Source organism: Hemiscyllium ocellatum, chromosome 28 (assembly GCF_020745735.1).
Source record: "Hemiscyllium ocellatum isolate sHemOce1 chromosome 28, sHemOce1.pat.X.cur, whole genome shotgun sequence".
In the NCBI taxonomy this organism is placed as follows: Eukaryota; Metazoa; Chordata; class Chondrichthyes; order Orectolobiformes; family Hemiscylliidae; genus Hemiscyllium; species Hemiscyllium ocellatum.
The window spans coordinates 46,134,526-46,148,232 of NC_083428.1; the positions used below are offsets into that span (position 1 = coordinate 46,134,526).

General features: G+C 45.8%; 1 protein-coding gene across 1 annotated transcript in view; it reads right to left on the reverse strand.

The window, feature by feature from the left end:
* Window positions 1-13,707, reverse strand: part of tmem38a (transmembrane protein 38A) — a 60,154-nt gene that overhangs the window by 15,777 nt on the left and 30,670 nt on the right. The window contains exon 2 of the mRNA XM_060846093.1: window positions 2,419-2,575. Within this exon, the coding sequence (XP_060702076.1) occupies window positions 2,419-2,575 (157 nt within the window). The remainder of the gene's footprint in view (window positions 1-2,418; window positions 2,576-13,707) is intronic.

The following is a 13,707-nucleotide window of genomic DNA, read 5'->3' on the forward strand; positions in this document are numbered from 1 at the left end:
AGGGAGCACAGTGGTAGTTTGGCCCACCGACCTCTACACTGCCGAAGCAGATGCCAAGTCGACCACAACCGCACCTCTCATCACCAAACCATTATCTCCCAGACCATCTACAACTTCATCACTTCAGGGGATCTCCCACCAACAGCCTCCAACCTCAGTTTGGGAATTCTGCACCACCCAGTTCTACCTCTTACCCAAAATTCACAAACCTGACTGCCCAGTCGACCCAGCATCTCAGCCTGCTCCTGCCCCACCGAACTTATCTCTGCATACCTTGACATTGTCGTGTACCCTTTGGTCCAGGATCTCCCCACATACATTTGGGACTTCACCCCCACCCTCCACCTCCTTCATGACTTTCATTTTCACAGCCCCCAAAACCTCATCTTCACCATGGACATCCAGTCCCGGTATACATCCATCTGTCATGACGAAGGACTGCAAGCCCTCCCACCAACACAACTAGTATCTTTCCACTGACACACTCATTCAATTGGCTGGACTAGTCCTCACCCTCAACAGTTTCTCCTTTGAATCCTCCCACTTCCTCTAGACAAAAGAGGTAGCAATGGGCACCTGGATGGGCCCCAGCTATGCCTGCCCCTTTGTCAGGTACGTGAAACAGTCCATCTTCCATAGCTACACCGGCACGATTCCCAATCTTTTCCTCTGCTACATTGATGACAGTATCAATGCCTTCTCGTGCTCCTAAGCGGAGATTGAATAGTTCGTTAACTTCACAAACATCTTCCATCCTGACCTCAAATTCACCTGGACCATCTTGGACACCTCTCTCACCTTCCTGGACCTCGCCATCTCTATTTCCGGCGACTGACTCAACACGGACATCTAATTCAAATGCACCAACTCCCACAGCTACCTGGACTACACCTCCTCCCGTCCTGCCACCTGTAAAAAATGCTATCCTTTATTCCCAATTCCTCAGCCTCCGCCACATCTGCACCTGGGAGGACTAATTCCACCACAGAACATCCAGATGGCTTCCTTTTCAAAGACTGTAATTCCCCCTCCCATATGGTCGACAATGCCCTCCAGCACATCTCCTCCACTTCCCGCATCACCGCCCTTGAACCCCACCACTCCAATCGCAACAAGGACAGAACCCCACCCCGGTCCTCACCATCCACCCCACCAATCTCTGGATACAATGCATTTTCATCTGCCATTTCTGCCACATACAAACAGATCCCGCCACCAAGGATATATTCCCCTCCCTCCCCTATCTGCTTTCCAGAGAGACCCAAACTTCCAACTTGGCACCACCCTCTTGAACTGTCTTACCTGTCCATCTTCCTGCCCACCTATCCGCTCCACCCTCCTCTTCGTTCACCCCCACCTTCATCTACATATCACACTCCCAGCTACCTTACCCCCAGCCCCACCCTCCTCCCATTTATCTGTTATCCTCCTTAGGCCACCCCTCATTCCTGATGAACAGCCTAAGCCCGAAACGTCGACTCTCCTGCTCCTTGGATGCTTTCTGACCGGCTGTGCTTTTCCACTTGTGTGGCATCTTTTAGGGATCTATGTACTTGGATCCCAAGATCCCACTGTTCCTCCATACTGCCAAGAATCCTGTCATTAGCCCTGTACTCCCCTTCCAAAATGAATCACTTTGCATTTATCCAGGTTGAACTGCATCTGCCACTTCTCAGCCCAGCTCTGCATCCTGTCAATGTCATGTTATAGCCTGAAACTGCCCTTGACACTATCTACAAAATCACCGATTTTTGTGTCATCGGCAAACTTACTAACACTCACCCCCTTCCACTTCTTCATCCAAGTCATTTATAAAATCTACAAAGAGCAGAGGCCCAAGAACAGACCTCTGCAGGACACCACTGTTCACCAACCTCTAGGCGAAATACATTCCAACCACTGTCAGATGCTGTCTTTTTTCGGCCAGGTGATTCTGTATGCAGACAGCCAAAATTCCCTGTATCCCATACCTCCTAACTTTCTGTATGAGCCTCCTAACTTTCTGGATGAGAATGTTTTTTAAAAAATTTGTTTCAAGAAATTCAATGAACCAGCATTCCCCAAACAAACCAACAACCTGTTTTGTAAATTTCTGTCCTTATACTGTCAGTAAAAGTGACCCCCATTCTCCCTAATATTTTCAGTTGGTCTCTGCAAAAACATTTTAATTCCAATAATTTTATAAATCTCACTAAAATTACCCTTTAAAATTTATGTTTCTCTAGGCATGCAACTCTTAGTACAATCTGGATAACCACTGTGTTTTAAATTGTAAACTAATCCTATTGTTCTTCTCAATATTTATTCCTCAATATATTTTACACCCTCATGTTTTCATCTGCCAACCAACCTGATTATCACACCTGCAGCAAAAAAGTGAATTTGACAAAGTGAATGACAAAATCTGTGTTTACTCACCAAACAGCAGTTGCCAGCAAGATGTGAGAGGTGTTGTTAAAATAATGGAGGGGTGATTCTCCAAGTAGTATATCAGCCATTATATAACTGGCAAAGCAATAAAGCATTGCACACATCCATGAGGCAATTGGATTACGACGGGACACTTCCACTGATCCTGGAAAAATAAAGAAGCTAATTAGCCATTTTTACTAGTCATTTAGGCTTTTACAATTGTCACTGAAGGTGAGAAACCTTTCCTCCCCTTAATGTCCATCATGCTCACATACTGTTGTAAAAATAACTGAAAATTTGTTCCTCTCTTCTTTCCATGTCACCCTGAAATTGATGGTGCAAGAGTTAAGGAAGACTTGCTTTTGTATAATATCCCTCATGAGCTCAGGGCATTTCCAAAGTGTTTTTCAACCAATTAAGTACTTTTAAAAGATAATTATTTTTTGTAATACAGCGAATTTCTGTTCATCAGTCATAGACATCAATGTGATCCTGTTAGTGACAAGATGAGTTAGGGATTGATGTAGACATCAGAGAGACCTCCCCTGCTATTATTCAAAATAGTGCCATGGGCTTCTTTAGGTCCGTCTGAAAAAGTCACTGAAAGACTAAACTGGGATTGTCAACCAAGATTTTGTGTTCAAGACTTTGGAACGGGATGTGAACTGACTCAGAAAGAAGTGTGTCTCAGAGACAAAGGTTTTATCATGGACAGACAGATAATGGCTATCAGGTATGAATGCCAATTGCCTGTGCCTTTCATTCAGGGTCTAAAATCATAACTGAGATTAAAATTTCGAAGAGGGCTGGGTGAGCTTGTGTTTAGAGCCGTTTGGTGCTGTAAACACCAAACCAATACACTCTCATTTTGACCCCTCTCCTATACCAATCAGCCAATTAACAAGTCGAATCCAAACACATTTGTTTAGTTTTCGAGCTGCAATTTACCCATGTATCTCTCACCTCCTATATCCTACATCAGCACAAACCTCTTAATTCCAAATAATAGAGTTGTTTTGAGTACAGGAATCATAGAATCTTGCAACACTAAAGGAGACCATTTCAAATTGAAGTAAGGTTCCAACTTCCCAGCATTCACCAAGACCTTTCAAATTAATCCTACTAAATTACTCATACAATGGCTAGGTTCTCTTGTTTCTTTTATATTAAAACTTATCATAATGTATGAGTTTTAGGAATCCCTGTAACCCCTGCTCTGGGTAGACCAATCCCAGTTTCTCAATGTGATTATAAAAATGAATTCTTAGGGTTTTGGTGGTAATGAACCCACATCTGGACCAGGTGATCCAGGTTCACCTGGTCCAAAGGTATGCGACAGTATGTCTGAACGTTGGGGGCGGTACAGTGGCTCAGTGGTTAGCACTGCTGCCTCGCAGCACCAGGGACCCGGGTTCGATTCCAGCCTTAGGGTGACCATCTGTGTGAAGTTTGCACATTCTCTCTGTGTCTGCTCCAGTTTCCTCCCAGAGTCCAAAGATATGCAAGTAAGGTGAATTGGTCATGCTAAATTACCCATAGTGTTCAGGGGAGTGTAGGTTAGATGCATTAGTCAGGGGAAAATGTAGATTAATATAGGGAATGGTTCTGGGTGAGTTATACTTTGGAGGGATTTGCTATGCCGAAGGGCCTGTTTCCACACTGTAGGGATTCTAATTCTTCCCTCCATGGAAATATCATGGGAGTTCTGTTACCCCTCCAGGATGTTAACACCATTCCTAACTATCCAAAATTGTATAAAACAATACTCCAGCTTAGGCCTAAACAGGAACCTGCCTTAACAACATGCTGTTCCTCCTTCCACTGCCAGATTTGGCAATATTTGCATTCACCAGATTAGTGCCTGTTAGATTCAACTGCCTTTCCATGTTGTTTTACCTCAGATTAGATTAGATTAGATTAGATTACTTACAGTGTGGAAACAGGCCCTTCGGCCCAACAAGTCCACACCGACCCGCCGAAGCGCAACCCACCCATACCCCTACATATACCCCTTACCTAACACTACGGGCAATTTAGCATGGCCAATTCACCTGACCCGCACATCTTTGGACTGTGGGAGGAAACCGGAGCACCCGGAGGAAACCCACGCAGACATGGGGAGAACGTGCAAACTCGCATCAGCGATGTGTTTGCCTATTTCATCAGTCTATCTGCTTTCACTGTTCTTTTTTAAAAACCAAATTGCCAAATTTAATATTGCCTCCAGAATCTGAAATTGTATTCACTATACTCATCCCCAGCTCATTTCCATAATAATAAAAAACAGTCTTAATATGAACCTTAAGTACCAAAACTACACCCGTCTATCCAGTCAGCAAAACAGCTGTTCACCGCAATGGTCTACATCTTATTCCAAGTTATAGCTGTGCCTTCTCGCATTTCAACCTTCTGTATGAATATGCCTTTTGAAATTTCACATTTACATTTACTGCAGTACTTTCAGCAATCCTGTAAGAAATAATGGGGTTTTAGAATTATAAGAAATGGTATTACGAAATTGGAAGGCCATTAAGGGAAATCTTCAGCAGCCTAAGTGAAACAGAATAATAGTGGTAATCAGGTCAAATGAGATTTTTCACAAAGACCCGCAATGTGACCAATGACATAAGCCATAAATAAGCCTTTGTGTGGGCATAGTGTGCCTGCTGAGAGGTTGGGATAGAAGCCTCAAGATCCCCATATCTAAACAAACTGCAAATTAAAAAAATATGCATACGCAAGATATGCAAAAACATCTGGAGTCTGTTCAGAGGTGTCTGTCTATGTATTCCTCACAACTGAACAGATAAATGTAATTGAACAAAGGATTATTGTGAGATATCCCCGCCCCCTCCAATGAAGTTTATAAATCAGCAGATCAGAAGAGAGGACCTGATGGAGGAGAACTCCCTGTTAATTTTGATTAAACAGCTCAACCATAGAGTCATACAGCATGGACACAGACCCTTCAAGTCCAACCAATCCATGCTGAACATAGTCCCAAACTCGACTAGTCTCACCTGCCTGCTCCTGGCCTATCACCCTCCAAACTCTTCCTATTCATATTTCTATCCAAATGTCTTTTCACCGTTTTCTCAGAAAATTCATTTCACATGCTAGCCATCCTCTGTGTAAAATATTTTGTGTATTCTTTAAATGTCTCTCCTCTCACCTTAAAAAATGCATCCCTTCATCTTGAAATCTCCCATCCTAGGGAAAAGGCAACTCCCATTAATTCTATCTACACCTATTTATTATTTTATAAACTTCTATCTAATCACCTCTCAAACTCTGATGCACCAGTGAGAAAAGTCCCAGCCTATCCAGCCTATTTTTACAACTCAAACTCTTCCATACCCAGCAACATTCTGGTAAATCTCTTCTGAACCCTCTCCAGCTTCATAATATCCTTCCTATAACTGGGTGACCAGAATTGGACACAATATTCCAGAAGAGGCCTTACCAATGTCCTGTGCAACCTCAACATGACTTCCCAACTCCTTTACTCAAAGGACTAAGCAATGAAGGCAATCATGACAAACACCTTTTTAACCACCCTAACGCTATATGTAACGCTAACTTCAAAGAATTATATATCTGCACCCCTCAGTCCCTGTGTTCTACAACACTACCCAAGGCCTTATCATTAATTGTACAAGCCCTACCCATGTTTGTTGTACCAAAATTCAACATCTAGTATTTATCCAGATTGAACTCCATCTGCCATTTTTCAGCCTATTGATCAAGAACCCTTTTGTAGTCTCAGAAAACCTTCTTCACTGTCTATAATGCCACCAGTTTTGGTGTTGTTCACAAACCTATGAACCATGCCTTCTATATTCATATCCAAATTATTTATTTATGTAAATGACAAACAAAACAGGACCCAGAACCAATCCCCGTGGAACTAGTTAGAGAGATTATCAAAGAAGAACCAATCATTACAATAAGCTGCAAAGATCGACCTATTCTGCTTCCACACCCATCAGTCCAATCTTCAATGGGAAGACCTTCTCAATTTTTACTTAAAGTCATCTTTATCAATAAACCGCTTGTGATTTCTTGACTCTAATAGGAGCGATCATTACTTAAATCTCTCAATAGCATCAAAAATGGGATCACAGCAGTAGGAGACATGCAGGTCTTGGTTTCTGATAACAAAACTTAATCAACCATGACCACTGCTAAGACTGGATAGGAAGGTGTTTTGAATAAGTGAAATCACAATTTCAATGGCATTTGCATTTCAGATGGATGAGTTGATAGAACACAAGACAGAGGAGCAGAGTAAGCCATTCAGCCCATCAAGTCTGCTCCATCATTTAATGAGATTATGGCTGAACTAATAATCCTCAACTTCTCTTTCTAGCTTTTGATTTCCATAATCCTTGATTCTCTCAAAGATTTAAAAATAATTGTCTACTTCAGTTCTAAATATATTTAATGACCCACCTCAAAGGTCCTCTGCAGTAAATGATTCTGGATAGGAGTGAAAGTAACAGGATCGTTGTTATGGGGGTCTTTAACTTTCCTAATATTGACTGGAAATGCTAAAGTTTGAATATCTTAGATCTGTCAGTTTTTGTCCAATGTGTTCTGGAGGGTTTCCTAACAAAGTATGTAGATTTTCTTTGTATTTCAAAAATATACTTTAATCATAAAAATATTGTGAAGATCTGTACATATGTAAACATTCCATTTCTTTGCATATTGAGATCAAGTAATCATTCATATATACAGGTCTGTACATTTACAATGCATATATTTAGCTGAGGCGTCAGCAGAGCCCACTTACTGCGTGGGCCCCCTGTTCTTTGGCAAGCAGACATTACGCGGTGGTCTTTCCCCACCACGCCTTGGCAGCAGCTGCCCAAGCTTCAGCGCGTCCCTCAACTCGTAGTCCTGAACCTTGGAATGTGCCAGTCCGCAACACTCAGTCGGGGTCAGCTCCTTCAGCTGGACGATCAACACGTTCCGGACAGACCAAAGAGTGTCTTTGACCAAGTTGATGATCCTCCAGGCACAGTTGATGTTCGTCTCGGTGTGCGTCCCAGGGAACAGACCGTAGAGCACGGAGTCCCGCGTCATGGAGCTGCTCGGGATGAACCTCAACAGACACCACTGCATTCGTCTCCAGACTTCCTTTGCGCAGCTGCTTCGAGGGCAGGGTACGGTGCGACAAAGAATCCGGGCGTGCATAAAGGATCTCACAGGCAGAGCCCTTCTCACCACCATGTCTTGGCGCTTGTTGGAAAGTTCTGGCGATGAGGCATTCTGCCTAATGACTTTGACAGTCTGCCCAGGGAACCGCTCAACAGGATTCACCCTCTCCTTTTCCCAAAGGGTCTCAAGGACACAACGTGCTGACCACTTCCTGATGGACTTGTGATCAAAGGCGTTTTTCTTCATAAATTTCTCCACAAAGTACAGGTGATACGGAACAGCCCAACTACTTGGAGCGTTCCACAGCAGCGAGGCCAGGCCCATCCTTCACAACACCGGGGACAGGTAGAACCTCAGTACATAGTGATACTTTGTGTTTGCGCACCGGGGATCCATGCACAGCTTGACGCAGCCACATACAAAGGTGGCCATCAGGGTGAGGGTGGCATTAGGTGTGTTTTTTCCCCCATTGCCTAGAGCTTTGTACATCGAGTCCCTTCGGACCCTGCCCATCTTTGATCCCCATACAAGTGGAAGATGGCCCAAGTGACTGCGATGACACAGGTTCTGGGAATAGGCCAGACCTGTGCCACATATAACAACACTGACAATGCCTCACACCTGATGACCAGGTTTTTCCCTGTGATGGAGAGTGACCTTAGCTTCCATCTGCCCAGTTTCTGCCTCACTTTCTTGACACGCTCCCCCAAGACTTGGCGCACACCCGAGCCCCTCCGAACCAAATACCCAACACCTTCAGGTGGTCAGTCCTGACGGTGAAGGAGATGAAGGATTGGTCAGCCCAGTTCCCGAAGAGCATGGCCTCACTCTTGCCTCAGTTGATCTTAGCCCCCGAGGCCTGTTCGAACTGGTCACATATGCACAAGAGTCTGTGCACGGACAGCGGATCCAAGCAGAAAATGGTGACTTCATCCACGTACAGGGAGGCCTTAACCTGCAAGCCCCCGCTGCCAGGAATAGTCACCCCTCTCAAGCTCGCATCCTTCCTGATGGGCTCAGCAAATGGCTCTATGCAGCACACAAACAAGGCAGGAGAGAGGGGACAGCCCTGCCTGACTCCAGATCTGACTGGGAAGCTATCCGATTCCCACCTGTTGATTGAGACTGCACTGACAATGTTGGTGTAAGAGCAGTCTGATCCAATTGCAGATTCCCTCCCCAAAGACCATTTTTGGAGAGAACATCTCTCATATAACTGTGTGATATCCTGTCAAAGGCTTTCTCCTGGTCCAGGCTGATGAGGCAGGTGTCCAAACCCCTGTCCTGCATGTAGGCGATCGTATCCCTGAGGGGTGCAAGATTCTCAGTGATCTTCTTGCCCAGTACAGTACAGGTTTGGTCAGGGTGGATCACCAATCCCAGAGCAGACCTGACCCGGTTGGCAATGACCTTTGCCAAGATTTTGTAATCTGCATTTAATAGTGAGATTGGTCTCCAATTTCTGATTTCCTCCCTCTCCCCCTTCTGCTTGTAGATGAGGGTGATGATGCCTTTCCTCATGGATTCACTCATGGTACCTGCCAGAAGCATACTGACATACACCTCCAGCAGGTCCTGGCCAATCAAGTCCCACAGACCAGAATAGAGCTCAACCAGTAAGCCTCGCTTCTGGGAGTTTTATTCTTTTCGAAGGACTCGTGGGCCTTGGTCAGCTCGTCCAGAGGTAGCGGCTAGTCCAGCCTCTCCCATGTTCTGTCGTCTAAGACCTCCGTGATAGAGGACAGGAACGACTGGGAGGCCGCGCTGTCGGTTGGCTTCGAGTCATACAGACTGGCGTAGAAGGATTTGCTGATCCTCATGACGTCAGCCTGAGACGACATTACTGATCCATCTTCTTCCTTCAGGCTGCTGAGTACAGAGCTCTCTTTGTGTACCTTCTGGAAGAAGAAACGTGAGCACATTTCATCCTGCTCCACAGAGCGGACCCTGGACCGGAAGATTATCTTGGAGGTCCCGAGGCAAAGAGAAAGGCTTGCTGGCCCTTCACCTCCTGGAGGTCCTCCGTGACATTGACCCCCATGATCTGCAGCAGGAGCAGGTTCTGCATACTTTCCTGTAGTTGGGACATTTTTCACCACCTCTCTCTCGCCTTCTGAACACCTTTGAGGATGAAGAACCTCTTGATGTTCCCTTTTACTGTTTCCCATCAGTCCGCTGGAGACTCAAAGAAAGGCTTCATGGTTCTCCAACCTGCGTAATCCCTCTTCAGCTCCTCAGTGTTTCCCAGGGTCAACAGCTTGGTGTTCAATTTCCACGTTCCCTTATCAGCCCGCTGCTCGTCCTGTAGGTGACAGTCGACCAGCAGGAGGCAGTGGTCAGAGAAGAACACCGGCTTAACGTCGGTGGATCTGACCAAGAACATTTGGGGTACAAACAGGTGATCTATTCTTGAGCATATAGACCCATCTGCCCGTGACCAGGTGTATCTACGCTGCGCTCCAACTGCAGGGATGCTGAAAACGTCGTGCAGCTTGGCATCTTTGACCATTTCCATCAGGACTCTGGACATGGTGTCCAGTTTACTGTCCCCCCCCCGCCGGATCGTCCATCTGCATCAATGATACAGTTGAAGTCTCTGTCCAGAATGACCAGCCTGGACGTAGCCAGCAACAGTGGAAGCTGCAGCAGGATGGCCAACCGTTCACTCTTACCCATTGGGGTGTACACATTAATCAGTCTCAGGGGAGCATTTCTGTGCATGACGTCAGTGACGAGGAGGTGCCCGCCCACCACCTCCTTAACCTCGGAGATGGTTAAGTTACCTCCTCACAACAGGATACCCAGGCCGGAGGCACGGCTATCGTTGCCCCCCGACCAAACTGACGGCCCATGGGCTCACGAGCTTGACGATCTCCTGTAGCTGCAGAGGTGCAGTATCCCACACTCCTGCAGAAACAGGAAAAAGGCCAATAAGAGGCGAAGCCACATTGATTTTGGTACTGGGTAATGAACTGGGCCAGATGTTAGATTTGGAAGTAGGTGAGCACTTTGGTGATAGTGACCACAATTCAGTTAAGTTTACTTTAGCGATGGAAAGGGACAGGTATAATTTGCAGGGCAAGAGTTATAGCTGGGGGAAAGGCAATTATAATGTGGTTAGGCAAGAATTAAGATGCATAGGATGGGAAAGGAAACTGCAGGGGATGGGCACAATTAAAACATGGAGTTTGTTCAAGGAACAGCTACTGCATGTCCTTAATAAGTATGTACCTGTCAGGCAGGGAAGAAGTGGTCCAGTGAGGGAACCGTGGTTTACCAAAGAAGTTGGAGCTCTTGTCAAGAGGAATAAGGAGGCTTATGTAAAGATAAGATGTGACGGCCCAGTTAAGGCACTTGAGTGTTACAAGTTTGCCAGGAAGGACCTAAAGAGAGAGCTAAGAAGAGCCAGAAGGGGACATAAGAAGTCTTTGGCAGGTGGGATGAAGGAAAATCTATGTTCCACAGATTCAGTACCATCTGACAGAAGAACTTCTTCATCTCTTTTCAAATGCATGAACTCTTTATTCTGAGATTATGCTCTCTGGTAGACAACCTAACAGAGATAAATAGGCTTAGAGGATGGATATCCTAAAAAGGTTAGATGAATGCAGTGGGGATTACAATTGCAGATTCACTAAGGACATCCAGAAATACATATTTAAGGTAAATATTTCGATAGGTTGTGGGGACACTTGTGCACCTCATTGCTAAATGAAAGAGAATGAAGGAATTGAAAGAACAATGAGCACAGGAGCTAAAACAAGCTGCTGAGATTATAGATCAAAAGAAGAGAAATGAACTTAAAGTTGCAAACATCACTGAAGCTGATAACAGATTTTAAGCAATAAAAATGAAACCAAATGAAAAATCACCAAGTGAAAGTTCCTTTTGTTTGAAGTCTCTCTTTAAAAGGTATTTGTGATTTATTATTTTCTGTAGCATTACCCATCTTGTGCAGTCTTGTCTTGAGTGTTAGCAGCATGCAGGCATATTTTATTTTAAGTCAAAAAGTGTGACACTGGAAAAGCACAGCAGGTCAGACAGAGTCTGACAAGCACGATAGTCGACATTTCAGGCATAAATCATTCATCAGGAATGTTGGGGAGAGGGGCCAAGGCAGCTGCAAGATAAATAGGAGGAGGGTGGGGCTGGGGGGAAAAGTAGCTCGGAAGACGATAGGTGGATGCAGGTGGGGGAGTGATGGTGATAGGTCGGAGTGGAGGGTGGAGCAGATAGGTGGGAAGGAAGATGGACAGGTAGGAGAAATTCAAGAGGGTGGTGTTGAGTTGGACGGTTGGATCTAGAGTAAGGTCGTGGGAGGTGAGACCAGGAAACTGGTGAAATCAATATTAATGCCCTGTGGTTGGAAAGTCTCTAAGCGGAAGATGAGGCGTTCTTCCTCCTGACATTGGGTGGCTAGCATTTGGCGGTGGAGGAGGCTCTGGACTTTCGGAGTGGGAGAGGGAATTGAAGTGGTCGGCCACAGGGCAGTGGGGTTGTTTGATGCATGTGTCCTGGAGATGTTCTCTGGAATCTTCCACAAGTTGACATCCTGTCTTCCCAATGTAGAGGCGATCATATCAAGAGCAATGGACACAGTAGATGAGGTGATTGGATGTGCAGGAAAAATCTCTCCTGGATGTGGAAGGATCCTTTGGCGCCTTGGATGGAGGTGAGGGGGAGGTATGCTGGCTTTGCACCTCTTGCATTGGCAAAAGAAGGTGCTGGTGGTGGAGGGTGGGTTTTTGGTGGCGGCACTGGATCTTGCAAGGGCATTGTGGAGGGAATGGTCTCAGTAGAATGCTGATAGGGATGGAGTGGGAAATATATCTCTGGTGGTGGGGTCTGACTGTAGGTGGTGGAAATGACAGAGGATGATGCGTTGTATCTGCAGATTGGTGGGTTGGAAGGTGAGGACCGGGGGGGGCTTCTATTCTTGTTGGTGTTGGAGGAGTGGTGTTCAAGGGCAGAGATGTGAGAAGTGGAACAGATGTACTGAATAGCATTGTTGACTACGTGGGAGGGGAAATTGCAGGATTTGAAGTAGGAGGCCAATTGAGACGTTCTGGATGGAATTACTACTCCTGGGATCAGTTGCGGCAAAGGAATTGGGAGTAAGGGATAGTGTTTTTACAGGAGACGGGGTGAGAGGAGGTGTAGTCCAGGTAGCTGTGGGACTCAGTGATTTGAAGTAGATGTCCATGTTGAGTCAGTCGCTGGAAATGGAGATGAAGAGGTCCAGGAAGGAGAGGGAGATGTCCGAGATGCTTGAGGTGAACTTGAGGCCAAGTGGAAGGTGTTCTTGAAGTTGATGAACTGTTCAATTTCCTCATGGGAGCACAAGGTGGCGCTGATACAATCATCAGTGTAGTGGAGAAAAAGGTAGGGAATAGTGCCAGGGTAACTATGGAAGATGCACTGTTCCATGTACCCGACAAAGAGGCGGGCAAAGCTGTTGCCCATGCTACCTCTTTGGTCTAAAGCAAGTGGGAGGATTTGAAGGAGAAGTTTTTGAGGATGAGGACCAGTTTAGCTAATCGAATGAGGGGTACTGATTGGGTTTATGGGAGAGGAAGAAATGGATGGCTTGGAGGCCTTCGTCATGGTGGATGGACGTGTACAGGGACTGGATGACCATGGTGAAGATGAGGCGTTGCAGGCTGGGGAACCGAAAATCATGGAGGAGGTGGTGTCCCAAATGTATGTGGCGAGTTCCTGGACAAAGAGGTTCAGGTCGTTGTCAAGGTATGAGGAGATAAGTTTGGTGGAGCAGGAGCAGGCAGAGATGATAAGTCGATCGGGGCAGTCAGCTTTGTGAATTTTGTGTAAAAGGTGGAACCGCAAGGTGCGGAGTTCTGGAACTTTGAGGTTGGAGGCTGTGTATGGGAGATCCCCTGAGGTGATGGGACTGTGGATGATCTGGGAGATGATAGTTTGGTAATGGGAGGTGAGATCATGGTCAAGGGAACAGTAGTGTTTATTAGTTGGCGCCTAGCTTCAGCGACATACTGGTCGGTGCACCAAACTACCACTGCACTCCCCCTTGTTCACTGATTTGATGGTGAGGTTGGGGTTGGAACAGTGGGAGTGGATAGCTGCACATGGTGAAGGTGAGAGATTGGAGTGAGTGAG